At 49.4% G+C, this 26,757-nt stretch overlaps 1 protein-coding gene across 1 annotated transcript in view; it reads right to left on the reverse strand.

The window, feature by feature from the left end:
• Positions 1-7,059: 7,059 nt before the first annotated feature.
• MAPK1 (mitogen-activated protein kinase 1) overlaps positions 7,060-26,757 on the reverse strand; it is an 84,150-nt gene continuing 64,452 nt past the window's right edge. Inside the window, exons 5-9 of the mRNA XM_057526257.1 lie at positions 25,482-25,596; positions 25,083-25,214; positions 14,993-15,102; positions 13,047-13,172; positions 7,060-8,582 (exon numbers count right to left, since the gene is read on the reverse strand). Coding sequence (XP_057382240.1) covers positions 13,056-13,172; positions 14,993-15,102; positions 25,083-25,214; positions 25,482-25,596 — 474 coding nt within the window. The 3' untranslated portion in view covers positions 7,060-8,582; positions 13,047-13,055. The remainder of the gene's footprint in view (positions 8,583-13,046; positions 13,173-14,992; positions 15,103-25,082; positions 25,215-25,481; positions 25,597-26,757) is intronic.

Raw genomic sequence — 26,757 nt, forward strand, 5'->3', positions numbered from 1 at the left:
AAGTGTGCCATTCTTTAGTTCTTCTTCAATTCTGGTGGCAGGGCTGCCACAAAGGGGGGTTTGGCCTCCATCCTGGGGGGGGCTCATCTCTCTGCTCCCTGCCTGTGGTCTCCAGCCTCCAGTTTGTTCTGACACTGGAGCCAGGACAGGGGGTGGGCTTGGAGGGAAGAACCAGGAAGGGCGTGGGGTCATGGGGCTGGAGCAGCAGGTGGGCAGCAAGGCAGACCCCCCACAGGAGGGGAGAGGTTTTGAGTAGGAGATCACCGTGACCTAGGGATCTCATCCCCGAGGCTCGTGGCAGCTGTCCAGGTGGATAGAGGTGGGGATGTGGTGTCAAGGACCAGAGGGATGGGGGTGAGCTCCCTTGGGGGCCTGATACTGCTTCCAGAACCAGAAATGTACACCTGTTACTTCAAGGAAAAACAAAAGGCAAAGCCAAGCAGCAAAACACAAATGACAAGGAAGGTGTGTGGGGGAGGGGGGAAGCACCGGTGTGGAACCCACTGCAGATGCAGGACATACCCGTCCTCCTGAGTCCTGGGAGCCACCATCCCAATTTCACCAGCGGAGACCCCGAGGGCCTGAAGTGCCTCAGCTACGGCATCAGGCTTAGGCTTCCATCTCTTCCCAGGCTTCGAAGCCCAGGCTTCGCCTGCTGGGCTGCGCCCCTCCCCCCAGCAGGGACCGAAGTGGGCCTGGCCAATGGCTCAGTGGCCAGACAGCGGGCACTCAGGGGGCTAGGGGTGCGTCTGCCTGCCTTTTGGAGCCCCTGCTGCCTGCGTCCTCTGAACCCAGGCGGGGCATCCTACCCTGATGGCCACACGATTTTAAATGAAGCAGTGGGTGGGTGGGCTGAATACCCGCACCTGCAGCAGCCAGTGTGGGAAACTAGAGAACGCACATTCCAGGTCATTCCAGGTCGGCGCACTCGCAGGCCACCGTGGGGGGTGGGGTCAGACCCCACAGTCACCCAGCTACGTGTCTCCGGCCAGGCCAGTCTAAGCCACCACATCTGAAAAAGGGAGAGACGAGTCTGTGACTCCCTCCAAAGCTCTTAGGCTCTAGGCTATTCTAAGCCGTCGTTCCCTGTGGAGCAGCCGGGCCGTCCCACGACCCCCGGTGGGTGGTCAGGGAGGGGCCCTGTGCCCAGCCTCCATCTGGGAGAGAGCAGACTAGGCGTCCTGTTTGCTCGGCCGTCATGACATCATCTGCCTTTTTCATCCTCCTGACTTCACCCACATGCTCTGTCTGCACTGTCTGCTACTTGTCTTTTCAGGGAATGTACCCTGGTGGCAGCACACAACCCCTGCCCCTGTCCTGAGCCCCCCATACCTCCTGGCCAGGGGAGGCCTCCTCTGACGGTCACTTCCTCCTCCTTGCAACCTGCTTGGCCCAGTGTTTCCTTCTGAACCAGCATGTTCACAGACGATGCAGCTGCCTCTGCAGACATGCCCTTGCCAGACGCTGCATCAACGCTGGACGCTTCATCCTCCATCCTTACAAGCTCATCTTCCTCATCATCTATCCCCCCACTCCCTATTTGTACTTCTCAGTGGTCTTAACAATGTTTCCTGCCCTTTTTAAAATATATTTTTTTATTGGAATACGATTGCTTTACAATGTTGTGTTTGTTTCTGCCATAAAGCGAAGTGAATCAGCCACATGCATACACACATTTCCTCCTTCTTGGACCTCCCCCACCATCCCACCCAACTAGGCCATCAAAGAGCACCAGGCTGAGCTTGTTTCCTGCACTTTTAAATCAGGAGGCTGACCCCACCTAATCCACCGGTGAGGCGCTCCCGCAGGTAACCCCCACACGACCGGCCCTCCCTGGTCCACTGTGGACGTGTGTCCTCTGTGGCCTTGTTTCTTCAATTGCTGCCTTTTTGTGGCATCTGCTCTTCTCTCTATGGCTTCTATGATCATCTTTTGGTTCTTCTGGGGAAGAAACATCATGCTCTGTGGGACGGAGACAGGTAGGGGTGCTGGGCTGCCCCACCCCTGCTTATTCAGTGCAGGTGAATTTTGAGTTCACTTCATGAAAGGGCACTGGTGTAAAAAATGCTTGAAAATTTGAAAACCGGATGTGTAAGTGCAGCAGAGACTTTCAAAAGCAATCTAAGAAACCCCAGTTCTTCAGAAGAAATCAGCTCTGGCTCCCTGGCGCCATTCCCACTGGTCCCCATGGCGGGTCTATCGCTGTGGTCGTGCACCCGTGTTCTCCTGCTCCCTGGGTGCTTGATTCAACCTCAGGAAGCCCACACGCTCCAGCCTACATAGCTGGCCAGCTCCCCACACTCATGGAATGGGAACACTTCAGTGTGGAGTAAGAGCGCTCATTTGGGCTTTGAGAAAAGTAAAAAGCGGGCATAGATTTCTGTGAGTGGCGACGTGGTCACTGGTTCCTGCCCAACTCTGGCCTTAGGGTCAGCCTGGTGACCCGCTGGGGACGGACAGTTGGCTTGTGTGCCCACACTGCCAGGCTGCGCAGACCCCCCAACTACCCACCAGCGCTCGGACCTGAAAGCTTTGGCCCCAGTGCCCCAGGCCACAGCCCCACCGCCCAGCCCCAATGCGCCCTTTCTGGTCCTCCCACTATTTCCACGGCTGCTACCAGACTTGTTACCTTCTGGTCTTCCTGAAAAAGGGGCGGTGGCTCCCCTGCCCCTCTGGCCAAGAATTTCAGGCGTAATCCTCCCCACCTCCCACCCAATTTGGTGCTCCCCTTACCTGACACCTTTACCCCTCAACACCTCTTTTCCAAGCCTGCGGCCACAGCAGAAAAAAGCTGGAGGCCGTCCTCGGACCCAGCCCAGCACAGGCTGAGTCAGGACCCAGTACCTGCTTCTGGTTGGTCTGGGGGAAAGCATGTCGACACCCAACATGTGAATGCACGTTGTTATGTACAGAATTCCTTAGACTCCCAATTTTAGAAAGAAATTAGTTAGGAAACAGAATGAAGGGAAAGGAGAAAACAGGAAATAACTTGTCCAGACATGAGTGATTAAAGATACCTTAATTTTGAAATGAGGAGGCTCCTGCCTATTTTCTGTGTCCACAGCACTGGGGTGGCTTTCAAGGCCCTCATGAAGGGAGTGAGGATGACCCACAGGGTCTCCCTGATCCGCTCAGAAAGAGACTAAACTTTGCTTTCTCATAAAAATGACATTTTCACATTCCTGTTGTCATCGTTCAGATTTTAAATCCACGCATCTCTGTGGACCTGCGCAGACATGGTCATTATCGCAAAGCTGCTACACGCAGGTCCTCTGGGCCTTTTCTGGCTGAGAGGTCCCCCTTCCCTCACAGGCCGGCAACTTCATGGATTTCCTGGCAGGCAGGGCCTGGCACCCAGTCCACTGTGAGCAGATCAGCCTTGAGGCCGGCAGGAGGTCTGCGTGACCGGAGTCTACTAGGGGTGGTCACAGCTCAAGGTGACAGGTCTCTCCCCTCCCCTCACTGTTGCCACACCGAGGGTGACCTGGCGAGCCCCGGGAGCCTCATTTGCACAGGACCCGGGTGTGACAGCACCAGATCCCCTCCTACCTTCCTGTACCTCCCGCCACGCATGCTCAGCAGTGGCAGGTGCCCGTGCAGCCTTGGTGGCTGTGGCTGTCACTCAGCCGTCTCTCCCAGGCCCCGTATCGCCCAGCCGTGGGTCACCGCTGATGACGTGGCCCCTCAGGTCAGCTCCACTGCAGGCCTCCTCGGATCTCCTCCTCCTCACGACACTGTTCCCATTTCACCTGGACAGACATGTCACGAGCACTGCCACCCCCTCTAGAAGATGACCGTTGTCCTCAGCCATCCTTGGCGCTGGACTCAAAGAAAGCACCCCCATGGCCCGGGTCTGCCTGGACCCGTCCCCCCCAGCCTCAGCCCCGCAGATGGTCAAGCCCCCATGACACCAGGCGTCGGCTAATCCTCTGCAGACACCCCAGCCCCTCTCCCCCTCCCTCCCACCTCCACCTGCTCTGCAGTCACGGTCAGCCCTGGACGCTCTGGTTCTGACTGAACACAGTGAACTGGGCCAGCCGAGATGCCATCTACAGTGCCAACCAGAATGGCTGCACTGCTGCTAAGGCTGGGGGCTCATGATTAAAGTGGGGGACGCAGGGTTATCAGACTCCTGTGTCCACTAAGAGGAGGATCATTTGAATCGTCTAAAGGATTGGGACAACAGCAAAGCGTGTTCATCTCTCCAGGGAAAGCAAATGCAATCAATACCAGCGCTTCAAACACCCCTCAGAAACTCCCAGTTCAGGCGGGATCCGCTCATTTGCCCGAAGAATGTTTGGGGCAGTTTTCCTCTCAGATGAACAGAAAATAGTTTGCTTAGCAGACACTGTCGTGCTGCCTCACAACAAAAACTTAAAGAAATAAAAAAGCATTTAGGAAGATTTACCGCTTGCTTGGAGGTACTACGCCAGGCACTTGAAGTATCTGTATATAACCTTCACCGTGCTCAAGGCGAGCGTGCCGGCTCCACGGTGCAGCTGCGGGTCCGAGGCCCAGAGCCGAGCTCCTGCTGTCTCACCGTGGACACTGCTGGTATCTTTTCTCGTAAATAAGCCACCGCATGATGCCCAACAGTGACAGGAACCAAATGTCCAACAGTCCCTCCCGTGGTCATGATTTCTTGGTCTGAAAAGAGGCGGCCAGTGACACCTGCCCAGCAGCGGGGTCGCTCAAGTTCAGGGAGATGAGAGGAGATGCGCGTGGCACTGCCTTCTCCCCCTACAGCCAAAGGTCTGAAGACCACTCTGGACAGCCCGCTGGACACTAGGATTTCCAGTGCCTCCAGAGCACCAGCTGACGGTACTACCACCATGTACTACGAGCAAAGTCAAACCAGAAGACGCACTTGCTTGGGAAACGTAATAAAGGACCAGGTGACTCCATATCTTCATGTATGAAATTCCAGTTAAACTAGACATGCACAGTACTATGTTATTTTGGTAACATGGACACAATTTAATGATTCTAATTTTTTTGTAGTTTTTGTTTTTTTACAAGTTAGGTGCCATAAACAGTCAAATAATCCATCTTTTAAAAAGTACGTTTACAACATCAAAAGAATTAAGATGAAATATAAACCTTTCTACTTACAATTTTTATACAGATTAACCAAATCACAAATACCACAAATAAATGTTAAGTTGTAACAATATAATGAATAAACATTCAGATTCTTAATAAAATCTTCCTTTAACATTTGTTTTTAACTTACCATTATACTAAATAATCTATGCAGAGTTTTGGGGTACAATACCAAGAAGGCACCAACAGTACAAAGCAGATAACAAAGCAGTTTCAGATCTTGAGTGCTCTACATGGATAAACAGCACAGAAAAGGCCACGGGCTTCAGGGAAGCTGGTGCAAGCCTACAGTATCCCTCTGGATTTCCTGTCTCTGACCCATGATGCCAAGCCGGCCACAGTGAGGGAGACGGCGTGTTTCCTCTGGTGGAACATGCCTCTCATCTGTACTAGGAGGATCATATTTCAAACACCAGCACGACAATTTTAAAGCACAAATGCTTTAAAACGTATAAGCAAAAGGACTGCTCAGATTTTCAAAACCACTACATTTACAAAAATATTTCCCTTAAACTTGGGATTGCTCCAAAACATTGATTTACAAATATAAAAGTATTATGGAAGGACCCAAAGCATGTGTGCATATGTATGTGTATTAACATACTATTACCATACTATAGAAAAATTACCAATTTAAAAACTGTATTAACACGTAAGCAAATAAAGGTCAGTCTCCTCTGAATGGTCTGCGCGTGACTGGTACTCGGCTTGTCATAGGCAGTACACCTGTCTGCCTCAGGGACAGCCACCGACCACTGTGGCCCCGCCACACCCATCGCTGTGCCTGCAGTAGGAGTCATGTGAACACACCACGCACCAACGCAGTGATCTTCTACCCTCATGTCCACAGTCTGCGTGTCTCTACCAGCTTTGAAGGCTGTGTCTGCACAGTTGTCCTGAGTTCTCTCAGGTCCATCCCGCTGGCTTGCTAGGTATTTTGTTTCATACTAAGTGAAAGGACTGGAATGTTTCGACAGGAATTTTTTGCTTACATTTTAGACACCAAAAAAGCCATCAGTCTGAAACTTATCTGCGCAGAGCAGTAATGGAGGCGTTCGGGATCACCAGCATGAATTTAGATGACCTAACCTGTACGTTTTTAGAGATGAAAGATCCAAATGATGAGTCTTTCACACCTAACAGCTAGTACTTTTCACAGGTACCTTGGTTAAGACAATTCCCTGACCTGTTAAACCAAGTTTGGCATGATTAGTAAAAAGCACACAACCTGTGGCTACAGGGACTCTAGGACGCAGTTAGTGGTTTCATGCCCATCTGACTCCATGGTACCAGTGAGGGGGAGGGGAAAGAGCCTAGAGTCCCCAGGGATTAGTAACCAAGGCTATGGCTTTCTTTCTAGTTAGAGCACTGCAGGTTAACCTCATAATACTGCTAACATTCCATTTAAAAAGTACAAAGAAACAAGAGCAATAAAACTATCAATGCTCCTTTAAAAACATATCGAAGAACAGTCAAATCTCTGTATCTTTTCAATGCTGTGTGGACCTTCACAAGGCAGCTCTGTGCATGGAGGTGAAAATCACGTATCTCAGGGCAAAAACCTAGACATAGTTTTGATTTCTGAGGATGAGTCAGCCACCTGGGGGGTGGAGCCCTTCCCAGCACTCAACTGGGACACAGGCCGGCCCTCTTTAGAAAGAATCAGAGAATCCAACCTGAGACATCTGGACTGCTTCATCAGAGCCTGACAGAGCACTGCAGACCTATGATCTGAAGAAACGAACATGTCAGAATTGATTCTCTGCTGTGTGGAAGGAAAAAAGAACCCTCCAGAAATCCTTTCTAAATCACCTGACGTAAAGCAAAGTCTTCGGGCAGTGCCCGGTGGGAAGGGGAGGCCTGCAAGCCTTTCTGTTCTAAAGCACAGACTGAGCCTGACGGTCCATTTGGACCCGCTAATCCAGAGGAAATCAACACCGAATCTTAACATGAATATGAAGATAGAAGATGTACATTTATTTTCATGAATTACAAGTGCATTGCTGTTCATATTAGCAGGCAGTCTTTATATAACCCATTCTCCATTGCTGTCAAAAATCAAACAAGAAAAAAAGGACAGCTGAGAAATGAAAAGCTAAAAATAGAATTATTTTTCCTAAGTGATCTGCTGGATAGCATTTTCCGTGGAACACAACTCAGAGGTAACAATAGATTTTTTGTTTCAATCATAGGCATGTGGCACTTGGACAGTCATCTCCGCACAGAAAGCTGTAACAGTCATGCGAGGGTACAGTAATTACTGAACAAGGCAGATTTCTCACCACAGAGAGCAGTGGGGGAGTCAAGAGGAGGCACCGCACCGGGACAGAACACCGAGTCCACACCACAGGGTGCGGCGGCGGGAACAAACACTAGAGGGCTCAGGAGGGCAGGGGCTAGGGCTCCACGCACGCAGAACCTAGTGCTAGCTGCTCCTGACGGCCTGAGCTCGGTGACATCAGAGACGTGAGCGAGCACTTGACGACAGAACAGTGCTCCAGTCATGAGCTCACGGAGGCTTTATTACAAACTGTTATATCGTAGGTTGAAAATGAACTTGAGATGCTGACATGCTGTAGGAGGAAAAGGAAGTGTACACTTTCTCATTGAAAGATGCAGCGTTCCTCTCCGCTAGACCCTCAGGCGTCGAGCATGGCCACAGCACCCGTGGCACCTGTGCCCACTGGGCGTGGAGCTCAGCCCCACGCCACCTGGGCAGCCTGCATGACCTCGCGCACCTCTCACCAAATCCCGAGAGAAGCTGCCACTTTACATCTTTTTGCATAAGTCTTACAAACACCCAGAACTGCATATAACACATTTTGGCAAGTGTTGTGCCCCTGTAAATGGTACAGGTGGAACTGCCCGATGCAGGACTTCTTCCTTTTATTTAGAAAAAGGACTGAATTTTCTAAAAGCTGGGCAAGCAGTACATATACCTCACATCTGCTAGGGATTAACATGACACGAGGAGAGGTGCTGATGAGCACCCACAGGGTCCAGGGGTGGGAGCACGAGCTGCAGGGGCCCCGGCAGGGTGGGAGAGGAGTGCAAAGAGGGGCCGTCACTGCCTTAAAGTGCCCGAGGAGCCGCCGCCCTCCCGGAAGGTGAGAGGCAGTGACCGACGGTGAGGGCGGAGTCAGCAGGGCATCGGGAGGGAGATCTAGGGAGGGTGGAACCACAGCATCTTTCAAACCAGAAAGCGATTAGTGACTAAAGCAAGGTGAGCAGTAGGTGCCCTGAAGTACGTACTGCCGCAGGTCACCGGAGGGCGACACACACAGGGGTGCCAGGAACAGTTCTCTGGACTGAAGGAATTCTTTGAAAGCATAAAAGCCACAACTACCAGAAACTGCCCCTCCGAACGGCTCAAAGGAGTCAGGTGGACACGCCAAGACAGGCTGGAGACGGGCCCGGGGTCAGGAGCTGGGAGGAAGAACAGCGATGCCTGCGCGTGGCCCGTCCTCGGAGCCCGTGTCCTGTTGGGAAACAGACAGGCCGACTGTGAGCTAAGGGTGAACCACGTGGGAAAGGCAGCAGCAGCAGTGCTAGGAAAATGGAAGAGTGAAAAAGCAAAGGAAAAACACTCCTGCAGAAAAGGTCATTTCCATCAGAACCACATGGCATGAGTCACACCCGAGGCTCCTCAAGGGTGGGCTTGCCTCCACCCACCCTCCCCGGTCCCGGGCACCTCCTCTCAGACGTTTCACAGAGGATGTTTCCAGAACACTCAGGGGGAGACACGCACGCTCGCTCACAGCCAGGCCAGCGTCAGTATTCCCCAGATGCCATTTATTAACCAACGGTCCAAACCAGAGTCTGAGAATCTTTGTAAACACATGTGTGAAGTGGAAAACGCTTCTGCCTCCTCTTCTCAGCACGTCTCTCTCTCTGGATGAGCAGGGAGGTGAGAATCAACCACACAGGAGGCAGAAAATGTGTTGTTTTTAATGCTCAAGTTTTCTGTGACTAAGCACAACAAGCACAACCAAGTGCTGGTAGGAAGCGTGAAGCTGGTGGGCCTGGACCCGGGAAGGGAAGGAGGGGACCCAATGGCTGCTGTCCCGCCAGGCCCCCCAGCCCTGCAGACGCCCGAGGATCCCTCAGGAGGCCCCTGAGGTCCCCCATCACTCTCCTAACATCTCTATTTTACTTGAGGAAATTATATTCTGGGTTAAATCCATTCCACCCGTTTACAGACTAGCAGCTCTCAGCTGTGAGCACAGACGGCTGGGGGTGGGGCGCGGGTGGACACGGGAATTCCCTCCACCCCAAGGACCATCCTGGGGAGGAGAGCTGCACATTCTCTGTCTCACAACGAAGCCACGTGGAGACAGCGGGAGGGTAATCGAGTGTGTCAGGATGCGACCAAAGCAGACCTTCCTTCCCCTGGAGACGTGGCTTGTTAAACGCCCACCGGCAGGTGTCACCTGGCTCACAGGCACTGCCAGGTGGATAGTCTTTGTCTGCTGCTCGGGGAGGCGGGCTCGGGGACAAGACGTGACCCTCCTCCTAGAGGCGTGCCACCATGAACTGAAGCCACACCTAGCAGCTGGCAGAAAACTAAAACTGCCCTAAATGCTTTTATCTTTAATGAAACCAAAGGGAAACAAGAGGTTAATGCCCCTAGTAATCAGTCCTCCCCCACCCCCCGAGAAAGTCCACTGACGGGCGGAGGAGGAAGAAAGGCAGGCACCACCTCCTCTTCCCCAGCTTCTCGAGGAAGCAGGTAAGGAGACGGTCTGTAAGGATGAGGCTGACCCAAGGCTGGAGGAATCGGAGACTTGTCACAACGTATTAACCACTTACACCTTTTTACCTTTCCAGTAAAAACATTTCTAAAATAGAGCCCCTTAAACAAAATATAATGAACATACTTTGACCCTTCACAATCACTCAGAGCCGCCACTAAGAACATCAGCGAGCAGGGGACACCTAGGGTCTCCTCTGAAGCGGTCCCTGCTGTCCCCTCCAGCGAAGCCCCCACAGCTGTGCGAGCACGTTTCCCAGGTGGCCCCGTGTGTCACAGCACCGTCACCTCCAGGCTCTCCTCTGCGCAGTTCTGCCCTCGCTGCAGGGTGGGAACTCACACCCACAGTCCCTCCATCTCCCTGGGGAGCAAATCTAGGTGAAAAAAGATTTCTGAGTCTAAAGGACCTGGACTCTCTGCCTAGTTTTGCCACCGATGTATAATCTTGAGCAAAATGCTTAAACACACTCCTTCAGTTTCGTCAGTCGTAGACCTGGGCTGTGTGCTGACTTCAGAGAACGCTGTGATCATCAAAAGGCAATGTCTGTGAAAGAACCTGGCCCAGAGCTTAACAACGCCCCCGCCCCACCCTCCTCTGCACTCACTTTTCTATTCTAGATGACTAAATTATAAGTCAGTCTAGATGTTGGAAATTTCCTTTGAAATGCACAGAAAAAAACAAGATGGATTGATGGGTAGATGGAGGAATGGATGGACAGATACGTGAGAAGGCAAAGAAAGTATAATGAAGCGTTAATCATAGGATTGGGGTGGTGGGAATATGGGTGTCTACTGTAAAACCCTCAACTTCTCAGAATAGGTGAAAATTGTCATTTAAAAAACGTTTGGGAAAAAAATCAGGCTACAAGCACATTCTGTGCCTTCTGTGTGCCTGGAGGAAGTGAACTAAACACAGAGCAACCCCCCTGCCACCGCCTCCACTGGTGACAGGCCCCAACCCTGGATACTCAGAGCTGGGGTGGGCCCCGGGTGGGCTCGGTCCCCGTGTGCTAATGGCCTCCAGTAGGCATCCAGTCAGCAGCCTTGTCCTGCGGCCCAGGACCCTGGTCACTGTCACGCTCCCCTATGCCTGCTGCCTGATCAGCCACCCCACAAGTCCCTGCTGAGGTCCCACCACCCAGACTGCCCAGTGTCAGCTGCCCTGACGCTTCAGGACCTAAGACCACCTGTGAGGAGAGGCGGGCCCCTCCCCACCAGCGGGGCGGCCCCTCCCCACCAGCGGGGCGCCCCCTCCTGGCGCTCTGCATCTTTGGGGCCGAACCCTCCCCTGGTGCAGCACCACGATGCTGGGCCTGACTCCCCGGGTCCTGCCATCAGGCTGCTAGAAAGCAAAGCCTGGGTCTTACCCATCCGTTCCCTCCTACCTGGCACTAAGAAGTACATGACGGGGATTAAATGAACAATGACAAACTGATAGCTCCATCACCCCCAGGTGTTCTACACCAAAGATGTGCATGATGGTCTGTGTCTTTCTCCCCTCTCAGGCCACGTGCTCCTCGGGGGTCACGTTCAGTCCTGTCTGTTCTGCTCACTGGGGTGAGCACACAGCATGTATGCCCTGAAACCAGAAGGCAGGGAAATCAGGGGCCACGAACACACAGGAAAGCAACCCATGGAAGGGACCGTGCAGAAAGTTGCTCAGCTCAACCTTCCAGGCCAGGGGTCAGTGGCCTAACCTGTAAAGAGCCAAACAAAAGCTTATTCACCCAACGCAGCCAGGCCGACCTGGCACGGACACGGGGACGGGAGAGCAGGTCCCTGGCAGAGACAATCCCCCCACCGTGAATGCAGGCAGAGAGGCCAGGAAGGGGTGAAAACAGCTGGGTCCCAGGGGCCGGTTTCCTTCTGTCAGTGAATGACCGTGCAGTGCCTTGTGTGCAACAAATTCTTCAAGAAATTGTCCCAACGTGAGGTGTGGACGGATGAACGCTTCCAACCCCACTGGACTGGCCTCCCTGTCCCCTGCGGCATCTCCCCTTCCTGCTCAGACACTTCCTGAAGGTTGGCTGCTGGGGGCACATGTGCTCGGGCTTGGAGTCTGCCCTCCAGTGTGTCCCAGCAAGGGCCTGCCAGTCCCCCTCCCTTGCTTGGTTAGGTAATCGGGGTCTTTCGGGCTCTGCTCCCCTCACTCCCCTGCAGTCACTGCTTCTCCCGACCACACCCCAGTCTGAGCCCCAGGTCTGGAAGCTCCTCTCCCACCCTCTCCTCTACCCCAGTCCAGCCCTGGTGGCTCTGTGAGTAGGTGAGCTGATCGCATCTGCTTGTGGCCCCCCTCCTGCCCTTCCCTGTCCCCTGCTCTGAGCTCTGGGGCTGGGACCCTGCCTTAGCACCGCTGCCTGTCCCTGGCAGCTGCTTCTGGTGGGACTGCCAGTGGCAGGCACTGAGAGGAAAAGCCTTCCTTCTTCTGCCTCTAGTGACACGTGGCTCTTCAGGAGGGGTGGTCCTGGGTTTCAGAGGTACTGGAGGGTGGCGGTGACTCAGGTCCCTGAGGTCCCTGGGTCAGTGGCAGTCGGGTTCCTGACCCTCCTCAGCAATGGTGATGCTCTAACAGCTGCAGTTCCGGCAGGGGCCCGGCACCCTCCCGGCCTGCTGACCACATAGCTTCCCCTCAGCTCCTGCATACCCCCGTCTGCAGGAAGCCCCACCACCCCCCTCTTGCTCTCCAGCCCTTCCACAGCCTCCTGACTGATCCCACACCCTCTGTGTGAAATACCTCAAGCAGCTTCTGATCTCAAGCCTGGATGCTGCCCAACACAGGCAACCTCAGACCAACCCTCAGCCTGACCCCAGTATGTGAAAATAAATAAAAAGGCCCAGGCGGAAGAGAATGGACTTAAGATCCAGCTGAGAACCCCCAATGCCCACCGCTGCAGAACCCCCCCACTTCGTAACCCTGCCCGGAGCCCCCTCGGTCACCTGTCTGCAGACCCCGCTGCCCGGCCATCCAGCTGTCCCGGGCTGGTCTGTCCAAAACATTTCCCCAGAAGGTGCCTCAACCCTTGGTCATAATTCTTTATCTCACTGCTCATTTCTACAGAGTTCTAACACAACAAGCCCCACTCTCTCTCCCGTTCCATATATTCTCTAAAACTGAGATTTGTGTTTCCTCTTTTTAAACACTTTTTACCTGTCTCCTCTGCTAGGATTTACTATATGGTAAAGCTCCAGGTACCTGAGAAATTTAAGATCTGTATCCTGGCTGGAATCTAGCGGTCTCTTCAAAAATGAGTTCTTTGAGCTTTTCCTTGGGCAAGTCATCCAATTCCATGTCAAACTTGAACGGTGCTTCGGCGATGGGCTTGAAAAGAAAACAGAATGTTTAGACAAAAGTGGCTGTGGTTGAGGCAGTCATTCACTACTCCACAGAAAGACCACGGCTCAGGCTCTGGAACTGAGACGGCAGGACTGGCACCTGTGATGAGCAGCCCTGTGCTGCGCCCCAGTCCCGGAAGTGCACCTCCCGAGAGCCCTGAACCAGTGAGAGGGAGCGTCCCCACATGATTCTCCAATGTCTTCAGGCACTGCATGCACATGGCAGCCACAGGAATCTGCTGTGATGGGAGGGCTGCTGCTGGTGGTGGTATGTGTACACAATCAAGACCTTCAATACTTGAATAAATGCATTTGATTACATACATTACGGTTATCTTTATATGAAGAAATATTATGGAGCCATTAAAAAATGAAGCCGCAAGCAAGGTGAAAATCATGGCAAAATGCCCATATTTGTGTTAAACAGAATGAATTCTACTTTATTTTTAAAATTTAGATATAGAAATATAAGACTGAGAAGGAAACACTCCAAAATTTTAATAATGATAACTGCATAACAAGACTACAAAGTGATCTTTCTTGTCTTTTTCTGCAAGTTTTCGCTTTTTTTTTAGTATACTCTCTATAAATAACCAGAAAGCTAATACTGTCTATTCATATCAAAAAACCTCCATGCATACTCAATGATAAAAGATGTAATTAGTCAGTTAATATTTTGATTTGTAAGTACCCGCCCCCAAATGAATGCAATGTTACAGAACCTGATGACGATACAGCTGTTACCAGGCACCCCAGACCTTATCCGTGTCACCCTCACACCAGGTATTAAGGGGAAGGAAACATGCACCCCAAACTCTGCGCTAGGCCCTGGCCTCTTGAAAGGGGGAAAAGAGAAAAACAAGCAGCTCCCCTCCGTGAAGGAGGGCTCGACGTACGGTACCCTACACATGCCACCCTTCTAATCTGCCTGGCCCCCTTGGGGTGTGGGGTACCACCCCAGCCTGAAAGTAGGACGTGGGGCTTAGGAAACTGCCAGCTCACAGGGCAGTAAGAGCCCCAGGTCCCATGTTCTCAGCTGCTGCCTTGTTATGTACCACGGAGGTCACATCAACTGTTTCCGGGAAAGGCTGTGGAAGGGGAAGCTGACTGATAAATGCTTCCTGTTTGATTTCCTCTTTTTCATGTAACTGCTTTTCACTTTTGTAGTTAGTTCTTCCTTTCCTCTTCCGTTTCCCCTTTAACACACTCCTCTTGGTTCTCCCTTTTTTAAAAACAGGAGTGTGAAGGCTTACTGTCTATGCATTTGAGCCTCAACTAGAAAGATCCACATTTCTGGTTCCTACTGCACTTTCCCCTTCATTATCCTCCAGAGAACAAAGTTAAAAGTGAGCCCCCAGAGGAACCAAAGAGCCAAGGAACGGGGACTTTTGGACAGAAGATGCCCGACATACAGCACCTTCACCTGGATGCCCAGTGTGCACTGGAGACTCGCACACGCACCTCTGTGACCAGCATTCCTCATCATGACAGGCTCTCGTGTCTCTAGGGAGGCACATAGGGAGGCAGACACGAAGCCACCAAGCTCTGGTGGGACTGTCCTGGCTGATCTGTCCCCTCCTCCCCTCCACCCTCAGGGCGGGCCCTGCGGTTCCATGTCTCTTCCTGCCACAGGCCATGACCACAGTCCTGGGATCCCTTCCCTGCCTGTGCTCCCCTCCCCCCTCCACTTCCCCAGCCCCACCCTATGCAGGGGACCTAGAGGAAGGGGTTTCAGGCTGTGGGGACAGCACTAGTCTCAGGCACATGACGGCAGGGCCACTCAGCCGGGTGGGTGCAGGCTCTCACCTCGTCACTTGGGTCGTAGTACTGCTCCAGGTACGGGTGGGCCAGAGCCTGTTCCACCTCAATCCTCTTATGAGGGTTGAACGTCAACATCTTGTCCAGTAAATCCAGAGCTACAAAGAGAAAGGTTTTGCAGAGGTGAGAAGCCAAAGAAACAGTCAATGAAATACTCTCTCGTCTTCCTGTTTAAGTCCACTGACCCACAAGACAACCGAGCTAAAGGAGCCCCCGCCACCCAGGGGTGCCTGTTCCATCTCTGAGCTTGAGTCTGAGCACCTGCTAGTAGAGACCCAGACTCACGAAGGTGATGTGCTCAGCAAAGGCTCCACATAGTGCCCAGGATTCAAGCCCAAGTCTGCTCCCAAAACCTGGCCTTGTCCTAAATCATGGCTCTGCTCGCAGGGTCAAAAGCAGAGGTTTTATGTATGTACTGCTCTTAAGTCAACTCCAAAGTCACTTCTGCAATGGTCACTGCCTCCCATGTGGTTTCAGCCTCCTCCTTCCAGGTCCCGGCTGAGAGGCATGTGTAAAGCACAGGCCCCCTGGCCTGCTCTCAGCCTGGCGTCTTTCTCCAAGGCCCCAAACTACAAGTATTCTCTCGACCTGGCCGGCAGTTCAGCCCTGACCACCTCTTTCATGTCGAAAATGCAGCAAGGCAGCAAGTGCAGGGCCAACAGGAACAAGCCGGAGGCGGTGGCCATTGAGCAGCCTGCCCTGGGCCCTCTGCAGAGTGTCTAGGCACCACCTCAGGCCGCGAGGACAGCCAAGGGGCACGGCTGACAGCGGCTGGGACCAGGGTTAAGGGTCATGTGACAAAATGCTTCCTGTATTTAGTGTCAGAAGTAGGTTTCAATGAGGGAGAATACATGCTAGAAAAGACATCACTGTTCTGGTAAAGAGGTAACAAAGAGGGCTTCTTTTAAAACTGTCTCCTTTTATTTAACAATGCTCAGACCAGTGGTGCTCACGACCCTGAGACACCCCTGAGAAATCCAAGGGCTCCAAGAAATAAATCTAAAAACTACTAGGTAATTATTAAGAACACACATTTTTAGAAAATGTATTGACACTAACAAAAACAAAAGCACTGGCATCTACTTAATGAAGCCTTGTTACTCATGGTAATAGTTTCTTATTAGGTTATCAACCTCGTCCATCTGCAAATGAGCACCCGACTCTAAGCTCTAGGATAAAGAACGGTGATGGAAAATCACTGTAGTCACTAGGAAATGTGCTCCCCGATGGAGAGCAGCCGGCGGCTGGCCAGGAAGTCGCCAGGAGAGAGCAGGTGGGTGGGGTGCCCCACTGCCCGAGGTCGGGGCCCCCACGTGCACATCCCTGCACACCACCCCTACTCACCTTCAATCAGGAGATCATCGATGTGGTACACTGTGTGTTGGACATGATGAGAAATTCCACACAACAAAGGACTTTTTTCACGTCCATAAAGTGAAGTGTGAAAACCAGTACTTTTTTTTAAAGCCCACATAATGAATTTCTACAAATAGTACATTTTCAAACTGGATGACGGGCGAACACACCTGCTGGGCCTCAGAGCCCTACCATACCTACTAACACAGGTACTAAAACTGACCTCATTTCCCGCACCCGCACCCCTCCCCTAGAGCTCACAGACATTTCCCCAAGGACTGCCTTGAGATCAGATAACCTCCGTCCATGTCAGGAGAAGCCGAGGGCCCAGCCACAGTCAAGAGTCTAACAGCATTATTTTTAAATTCCAAGTCTTGTTGATATTAAGGAGGGATACACTCCAAGGCAACTGGATGCTCTGCAGCTGACGCATGCCTAAAACAGACCTTTCAGTTCCTTCAAGTTCAATCCTAGCCAACAATTTCAAAAGAAAAGAGTTTTTTTTTTTTTTTTGCTACTTGAAAACTGACTGGCTCTCCAGCCTCCTTTGACTGCAGCGTTATTTCTGCACTGCTCGCAGCTACAGGAGGGGAGCGGGGGGAGATGGGAAGCAGCTGGCAGGTGCTGCTCCCACAGTCAGAGAGCCCGGCCTCCCTCCTCCCACATGCTCAGCATCCCGCTGGCACCACTCTGACGTATGAATCACGCTGGCTGTGCATATGCTTCCTTGGATGCAGATTTTATTTCCCCTAAAAGACTGAAGCCCCTTCAAGGCGAGGATGACATCCGACCACGATCCTGACTCTCCCTGGTGGTGGCCATGAGCCCACACCTCCCCTCTAACTCCGGGGGGTGTGCAGCAACATGACCCCACCCTTCCAGCTCATCAATCACTTCTCCTTCCAGGTCCTGGGGCGGGTCACCCAGCTGGCAGCACTGCTTTGGGGCCATCTCACCTACCCAGCAACACTCTGATCCCAGATCAAGGTTGCCATCTGTCACTTCCATCCTCAGCTCGAATTTCTGAGCAGGGCCAGAGAAAAAGGTCACCTGTGTAGACTGTGCCACTGCAACAGTGCTTCTCAAACTTTCTGATCTCAGAGCCCTACTCTTGAAAACTACTGAGGATCAATTATTAAAAAGCAGCTAATTCAACTCACGATTCAAACAACTGCACAGCACTATCCTTTGAGGAAACCACTGCACTCAGTATGTGGCAGATGTGTTCTGCGTGCACTTATCCCACGCTGTCACATGGAGCACTAAAAAGACTGGCACAAGGGACAGCATACAACAAAGCGAGTTCTCTGTGCTGCTTCACCAAGGGCACCTCACACGCAGCTGCCCTGGTTTTAGCTGGGAGTCTGGCACTGCTGCCTCGCCCTGCACTGAGCACAGATGGCAGCACAAGGGACAGGGTGCAGGATGCCTCAGTGTCGTCATGAAAGAAGTTTTCACCTCACCAACCCCCTGGAAGGATCTTGGGGACCTTAGAGGTCTAAGGAGCACACTACCAAGAACTGCTGAGCCACAAAAACTCAAGATCTTTAATCTTATCATGGTCCCCAAGAGCTCGGGGAAAGCCCTGGTCAGCCCTTCTCTACTCACATGGGTGGATCATGCCCTTCCTGCCCACTGGCCCTCATTCCTCTCAGCACATCCTTCTGAGAAAATCAAGATCCCCAGGGGTGACCTTCCTGGACATTCCTCCACCAGATCCACATGCGTCCTTCTGTGGAAAAAGGGAACCCTCTCCCCACCCAAAGTCGATCCTCCCTGCTGTGGCTCCCCCTGCTGCCCTCACCTGGCCCAGTCCTTTCAGTCTCCGTGTTCCCACTCCTCTTATGTGGTCACCCATGACCTGAACTGGAGGCCTCTGTGCCACGTGGAGGTGCTGAACTCGGCCACATTCTCACAAGCCGTTATCTGTGTCCATCTCCTCTACAGGTTGCGAGAGTCCCCATCCCTCCCGCACTGCCCAGGGAAGATTCTTGTCCAGCTCTTTATACATCTCACTCTTCACCTCCCCAGCCTCTTCCAGGATTTCAAATGCCATCTGTTAAAAAAACTCCTAAATCTATTGGCAGCTCAGGACTCTCACTCTCTGTATACAGAAACTCTCTGTAGGTAATGAAATAGGATACAGCTTATTATCCCATTGAGAACTTATATGTATGTATACGCATTTACAGGAGCAGTAATAAAGTCTGGAGGCTTTTCAAATACCAGGTTATCTGAGAAATGGACACAGACTTCTCACAAGAACAGCATTTTTAAAAATTTCAAAAAATAGGGGAATTCCCTGGCAGTCCAGTGGTTAATACTCTGCACTTCCACTGCAGGAGGTACCAGTTCGACCCCTGGTTGGGGAACTAAAATCCCGCATGCCGCATGGCATGGCCAAAAAAAACTCCCAAAAAACAAAAAACGAAAAACAAAAGTGGGACCAAGAGAACAGAATTCCTCATCTTTCTTCACACGCTGACAGCCGTCTGCTGGCTTTGCGCACCGGTGTCCCCTGCTCTCTAACCACACGGAGCTGCACTTGCCATGCGGGAGCTCTCAGGCTTGCCCGTGGGAGCAGTGACACCAGCTCGGCCACATTCACCAGGTTCTCTTGGCCACAATGACTGTCAAGGGTGTGGACACAGAGGAAGTGAGCGTCAGCCCCACACTTGAGCTAAAACTATCAGGAAACAGGTCAGTGTGAGCCTGGAGATGCTGGTGGCCATCGTGTCACCACGAGAAAAGAGGCTGGTTAACAAGAAAGATGGAACAGAGGAAGGCAATGCTGAATGACAAAGTCCAGATTCTGGGCAAAGCGGCTACGCCCGGAATCCAAGCCCTGCTGGGCCCGTTGATTCCAAGAGCCGGTGAAGTCCTTCTTCGGGCTGAGGCCAGTCCCAGTGGGTTCTCATGAAGTGGACGGAGAAGGCCTCAAAGAGCCGACCCTCCAGTCTGTGATGACTCACCCCACGCCCACAGCCCCATCACTCAGTGGGAACCACTGCTCATCTCTGGACACGTTTTGTAGAATTTCCCTGTGCATCTTCTTTCACACAGTTGAGATGATATTATACATAACAAAGGCTGTGTTATTTCCTCAGTCAACACTGCTCATTAGTATTTTCCCATGCTACAAAAACTTTGTAAAAATCACTTTTAGGGACTTGATATAATATTCCTTTGAGTAGATGTATCAGTTGACTCTGATCCATGAACAATGAACAGTTAGCGCTGAGGTTGTTTCTAACAATTTCTTTAAAATATTTATTTATTTATTCTTGGCTGCGTTGGGTCTTCATTGCTGCGTGTGGGCTTCTCACTGTGGTGGCTTCTCTTGTTGCGGAGCACAGGCTCTAGGCGTGCGGGCTTCAGTAGTTGTGGCACGGAGGCTCAGTAGTTGTGGCTCGCAGGCTCTAGAGCACAGGCTCAGTAGTTTTGACGCACAGGCTTAGCTGCTCCGCGGCATGTGGGATCTTCCTGGAGCAGGGCTCGAACTCGTGTCTCCTACATTGGCAGGCAGATTCTTAAACACTGTGCCACCAGGGAAGCCGTTTCTAACAATTTAACACGGCCCAGACTAAACTCTCAACTGCTAACTCCCAACTGGCTCCTCCCACAGTGACCCTCGGCTCAGTACCTCTCCATGGAAGTTGTGTGTTCCTGTCCTTTGCTCATGTATTTATCCACTGATGTCTTAGATTTCTCTCTGCTCTTTAAACACTAGTAACATTAACGAGAAGTCTAACATTAAGAACTACTGTTCTTAACCCTCCCTAATGTTCTTAGCTCTCAACCTTCCCAGTTATCCTATGAGGTGGGTAAAACTTGCCCCAATTTTGAGATTAGGAAAATGTGAAAAAGTGAGGTCACAAGTCTGCACTCAGGAGGCCAATCACAGAGCACAGGACCTAAGCACCATGTATGTGGCCATCAACAAAACAGGACAGGGATTCTTTAAATGTTATTCAATCTAGAGCAAATTACACCTATTTGTCCACACCTGGTCTAGTCTAATTTAAATTTTAAACTTTTAAATCTACTACCTTTCATTTATGTTTGTCTTCTTGGTTTTGTTTTGTTTTTTTAAATTAATTTATTTATTTTTGGCTGTGTTGGGTCTTTGTTGCCACGCACTGGCTTTCTCTAGTTGTGGCGAGTGGGGGCTACTCTTCATTGTGGTGTGCAGGCTTCTCCTTGCGGTGGCTTCTCTTGTTGCGGAACACGGGCTCTAGGTGCATGGGCTTCAGTAGTTGCGGCATGCAGGTTCTAGAGCGCAGCCTCAGTAGTTGTAGCACACAGGCTTAGTTGCTCCGTGGCATGTGGGATCTTCCCGGACCAGGGATCGAACCCGCGTCCCCTGCAGTGGCAGGCAGATTCTTATCCACTGCGCCATCCTGGTTTGTTTTTAAAGCTTAGGAAGATATTCTTCCCTCATGCAGAGATCAGAAAAATACTGAATGCTCTGAATATTTAGTTTTTTTCCTTTTTTAAATACATTTATTTATTTTTGGCTGCGTTGGGTCCTCGCTGCCGCGCGCGGGCCCCCTCCAGCCGTGGTGAGCGGGAGCCACTCCTCGCTGCGGTGCGCAGGCCTCCCATTGTGGTGGCCTCTCCCTGTTGCTGAGCACAGGTCCTAGAGCTTGCAGGCCCCAGCAGTTGTGGCACGCGGGCCCAGCGGTTGTGGCTCGCAGGCTCTAGAGCGCAGGCCCAGTAGCTGTGGCGCACGGGCCTAGTCACTCTGCGGCATGTGGGATCCTCCCGGACCAGGGCTCGAACCCACGTCCCCTGCACTGGCAGGCGGACTCCCAACCACCGCACCACCAGGGAAGTCCCTGTTAGTTTTTAATAGTATGATTTTTAAGAAAGTATTTGATCATCAATTGTTTTGGAATTCACTTTGATGTGTGAATAGTGATTTAAACTGATTTTCTTCCAAATAGCTATTTGACTAGCCCAGTACCATCTGCTGAAGAATAATCATTTCTTCCCCCTCATGGGAGTAATTCTGGAGAGAATCCTAAGCTAGATTCCTTTGAAGAAAAATCTACACTACTACTGGTTCAAGAGACTCAGCAGTCAGAAATTTCCAACAAACATGTGAAAAAATATTCAACCTCACTCTTAATTAAAGAAAAACAAATTAAAATGTCACTTCCCCCCATTTGGTTGGCAAACCCAAAAGTGCAATACCCAGAATTGCTGGAACAAAAGACATGTGACAGAATTGCCAAGCTGCCTTTCAGAGAGACTCCATGGATTCACACTCCACCAGCTGCCTCTGAGAAGATCCCCCTTCCCCACAGCCCTGACCACACAGTGGGTTATCAAACTCTGTGATTCTTGCTACTGTGATGAGTGGGAAAAAAATGGAATTACTTAACTTTCAATGTTCGTATCTCACATAATAAATAACAATGAGTCCCTTTTCCTATATTTAAGAGGCATTTACATTTCCTTTTCTGTGAACTATTTGAGTTCACTGGGGTTTTCCCATAAGATCTTATGGAAAAATCTGAACAAACATTTTGGCTAACCCAATACTATTAACCAGACTTAAAAGCACCAGTGTTTCAGCTTGAAAGTTTTAATTTCTTGAGATCCCCGAAGTCTTCCATTCATTTCTTCCTGTTATTTTCATGCAAATCTAGACTATTAGCTACCTGCATGCAGGTTCTTAAATCTGTTTTACTGCTGTTCTATGTCCAGGGCCTTAGAATAGATACCCATCTATTTATTAAATGAATACATTTACCAATGCTGTAGTAAGAAACTAGAAGCAACCTGGTGGCAGATAAATATGGCCCCCATTTCTCTGCAGCTCCTCCCACGAAGGGGTGGATTCATTTCTCCCCCTCTTGAGTCGGGCCTGACCTCGTGATGTGCTCTGACCAACAGACTGTGGCAGAAATGTCGATTTCTGAGACCCGGCCAGGAGAGACCTTGCAACTCCTGCTCTGGTTCTTTTGGAATGCCGCTGCCAGCATGAGAAGCCCAGTCTGGTCCACTGTAGGATAAGAGCCAACGGGGTGCTAGGTGCTGTGAGGCACCCTTAGGCTACGCAGCATGAGGCAAGCCGAGCAGACCCGCCCAGCTGCACCCAGCCCCGTGGGCTTTGGAACAAATATGTACTGGTCGGGTTTTTAAAATTTTTGGTAATAAGGGTCAATTTTAGTAAGATCCTCTTCTATATCTCATTTCACAAGGTGCCACATTAACCTAGTTATAGTTTGGTTTGGTTTGACTGAACTGTTTCTAAGTTTCAGGTGTGCAGCATCATATGGGGTGATCTGAAGGCCCGGAGTTGTGGAGGGGTTTGCTGCACAGCAACAGATAACTGATGTGAACGTCAATGTCCAACATGAGGTTGTGAAAGACACTACAGGCCACCCACAAGGGAACATTATGTACCCGTTCTTTATAACTAGAGAGACATAGAAAGGACCCAAGATATATAAATGAAAAACTCTGTCTTGAGATCTCAGAACCTAGTCCTACCAATACCAGAAGTATAGACATTCACAAAACCCTGTGATGCAGGTACTAATGTTTTATAAATGGGAAAACAGAGGCCCAGAGAGGTTAAGTAGTTTGTCCAAAGGACGCTCAGCTGGTAAGCGGCTGGGCTGTGGACTGAACCAGGGAGGTCTGGCTGCAAAGCCTGTGCTCTGGACACATGATGTTTTATGCCCATTTCAGCACTAAACTCCATCTTTCCACTTGATTCTATGTATAGTTCTTCCCCGCTTTTTCATTATATTCACCCAATACCTACAATTCAAATTTAACTGGATTTTAGTGGGGTTAATTATTATCTGAAAGAACCAATCTCAAAGTTCATGACCTTAACCTAAGGAAAATGAGCTAAAAAAAAACCTCAAATAATTTGATGCAAATTATGACTGACTAGAGAAAAGAGTGAGGAAACAAACAGAAGAAAAGCCCAAGAGTTCTGTTTCTTGTAAGGTCTTAATTATACAGTTTTGTTATGTACACACCTCTTAAAAAAGGCAACTCAGGAAATCAGATCTAGGTAGGTAACATGCTTGGGATGGACGATACAGCACACAAGCCAATCTAATCAGTAACACGTGCAAGGCATGGGAAGTTCTAATTTTGAAAATTCTGCAACTAGAATACATTATATAACTAAATAGGTAGAAGCTGTGCACACTTTGGTAGAGCAAACATTAAAGGTTATTTTGGGATTCTGATAATTAAGACTATTTCTTATTCTCTGATTTACTTCTTCTATACGTCCAAACTGTCTACCATAGTCATACACTACCTTTATATCAGAGAGTTTAAAAGACAGTTCCTCTTATATCCAAAAGAAATTCAATTTTAAACCAAGTGTTTCTGAAACTTGGCTCAGGTCAACACATAAAACAAATTTAACATCTAAGTAAATCGTTGTTAACGTTAAAAAATACACATATATGTACACACACACACACATATATGCATACGCACATATTAGAAAAAGCTAAAATCCAGTCAACAGCAGACTGGATGTAAATATTGTAAAATCACTGCACCAACATGTCAGCAAGCTGTTCTCGGGTTCCCTCCTCTGACCTCTTCCTTCCACTCTAAGGACCCCTATGATGACACCAGGCTCACCTGGACAACCCATGCTAATCTCCCCACCTTAAAGTTAGCTGACGAGTAACCTTAACCCTCTCTGTCATGTAACCTAACATGGATTCAGTTTCTGGGAATTAGGACACGGACATCTTTGGGCATGGGGTCATTATTCTGCCTACCACACTTTTATGACAGTATAAAGTTAAAAAAATAGCTGCCTAATATATTTAACAGGTACATGTTAAGCAGGAATGAAGGATAATATAATTATTAAACAAAATTAACTTATAAGATATCAAAGACTAAAATTGAATGTATAACCTTTCTATTTTATGGAACATGCTCTTGGAACATATCTAAGATATCTTCACCCAACCTAAGGCCATGAAGATACTATCCTGGTTTTCTTCTCAAAGCTTAATAGCTTTAGTCCTTCTGTTTAGGTCCATGTTACTTATTTTTTGCACACAAATGTCTAATTGTTCCAGCACCATTTATTGAGGAGACTGCCATAGGCACCAGTACAGATAAATCTAAATCTGAAATGCATTCTGCTGAGTGGAAGAATCCAGACATAAAAGGCTACATATTACATAATTGCAATTCTATGACATTCTGGAAAAGGTAAAGCCATAGGGACAGGAACCAGATCAGATGTTGATTGCCAGGGACTAGGCGAGGGAACTGACTACGAAGGGGCACGAGGCAACTTTTGGGGACGATGGGAATGCTCCAAAACTTGACTGTGGTGAAGTTACAGGACTGCATACGTTTGTTAAAATTCAAAGACTTGCACAACTAAAAAGGGTGAATTTTACTCTATGTGAATTATTCTGTGACAAACCTGACTTTCAAAATGATCAAATGACAAGATGACCTTAAAAAAACTGAACTTAATCCAAGTTATAAAGTAGCAAAGGAACTAAAACGTGGAAAACTAAACAGTCACCTCCAGACTCCCTTACCCTATGGCCACCGCTCCTAAATAAGAGGGAAGAAAGCAATGAAGAGTGAGCACCAAATAAGGCATTATCCAAAAGCCATAGACTAGTGACCTACTGCTTTAATGAATAAGACAAAGAAACAAATAAAAGCTAAGCCTAAGAAAAATAATCAATGAAATCACATTTACCTTTGGAGTCAGCATTTGGGAACAGCCTGTTCCATGGCACCTTATTTTTGTGCGGAAGAGAAAGCAAATAGTTTCTAGCTTTTAAATTTATTATACAATTCAGGTCTTCCTGGGATGGGGATCCAAGAATACCTATCAGATAAAATAATCAGCTGTTAATTATCAAGACCAAGGTAAACCAACTGCACACCATCAGCAGTGGGGTGGAATGGGCACTGACATTCAATGTCTTCTCACTACCTCCCAATGCTTTTGACAAAGTCCTTAATGTTTTAAATCAAGGAAGATTAAAAAAAAGCTCATGTCCATCACAGGTTGAAGAGTTGCTGGAACTCTTCTGAATTTCATGAGGGTACTCTGATGTACACAGTGGGTCCCCAGAATGCTCAGGAACCTTACCCAGAATGTGGTTCAGCTGGTCGAGGTAATGCTTCCCCGGGAAGATGGGCCTGTTGGAGAGCATCTCTGCCAGGATGCAGCCTACAGACCAAATATCAATGGACTTGGTGTAGCCCTGCAGTGGAAAGGAGAGAAGATGGAGAATGACCTCTGCTGTTCCATGACACAACGAGACCTTGCTGCATGACAGGCACAGGGCTGCTGGAGTGTCAGCTTCTCCTCTGGCTCTATAATTCAGAAATAAGAGACCATGGAGAGACAAATATCATTTGGCTTTCTTATAAGACACTAAACAACCCAGATTGCTTGATTTTATTTCTCTCTTCAAAGTTGATTAACTTGTTATTAAGTTAGAATTTTTGCAGTATACTTCATTTCTTTTTTCAAATGATTTGAGAGAAAGAATCAGAATCCTTGTAAGCTGAAGCTGGAAAAAGAAAAAAGTAGAAACAACCACTGATTGCTTTAGGACATTTGTGGCCCACTTACTCATTTTGGAAACCTGGACTTCCCTGGTGGTGCAGTGGTTAAGAATCTGCCTGCCAATGCAGGGGACACGGGTTTGAGCCCTGGTCCGGGAAGATCCCACATGCCACAGATCAACTAAGCCCGTGCGCCACAACTACTGAGTCTGCACTCTAGAGCCCGTGAGCCACAACTACTGAAGCTCGGGCACCTAGAGCCCATGCTCCGCAACAAGAGAAGCCACCACAGTGAGAAGCCCGTGCACCGCAACAAAGAGCAGCCCCCACTTGCCGCAACTAGAGAAAGCCCGTGCGCAGCAATGAAGGCCCAAAGCAGCCAAAAAATAAAAAAGTAAATAAATTAATTATAAGGGGGGGGCATTGCTACATTTCCAGAATATCTTTATCCACTTTGAAAATCCTTAAAAACAAAACACAACAATTACCCATGATCTCTGCCAAAAAGAAGCACGTGCCGGCTCCATCATGTCTCACTGATCCCTATTGCTTATCTCCTTTTTCTATTCATTTTTCAGGTATATTTTTTCTTTTAAAGGGATTCAGTGAAAAGACATGGAAGAATTATCATACAACAGTAAAAAAAAGATGTTACTATATAAGTTGAGTTTTATGGAGAATGCTTAGGTATAGTGATAAATAGAAGAAGAAATGTGGAGAACAGCTAGAGGGAAAAAAATTTATCCAAATATTAAAGTTTATGGAAACATAGCAAAGTATTTTTTGAAAATCAAAGAATTAACGATCAGATCTACAGCTCTGATAAAATGGGTTGAACTTCAAAACAATTATCT

Source organism: Balaenoptera acutorostrata, chromosome 13, assembly GCF_949987535.1.
Source record: "Balaenoptera acutorostrata chromosome 13, mBalAcu1.1, whole genome shotgun sequence".
Classification (NCBI taxonomy): domain Eukaryota; kingdom Metazoa; phylum Chordata; class Mammalia; order Artiodactyla; family Balaenopteridae; genus Balaenoptera; species Balaenoptera acutorostrata.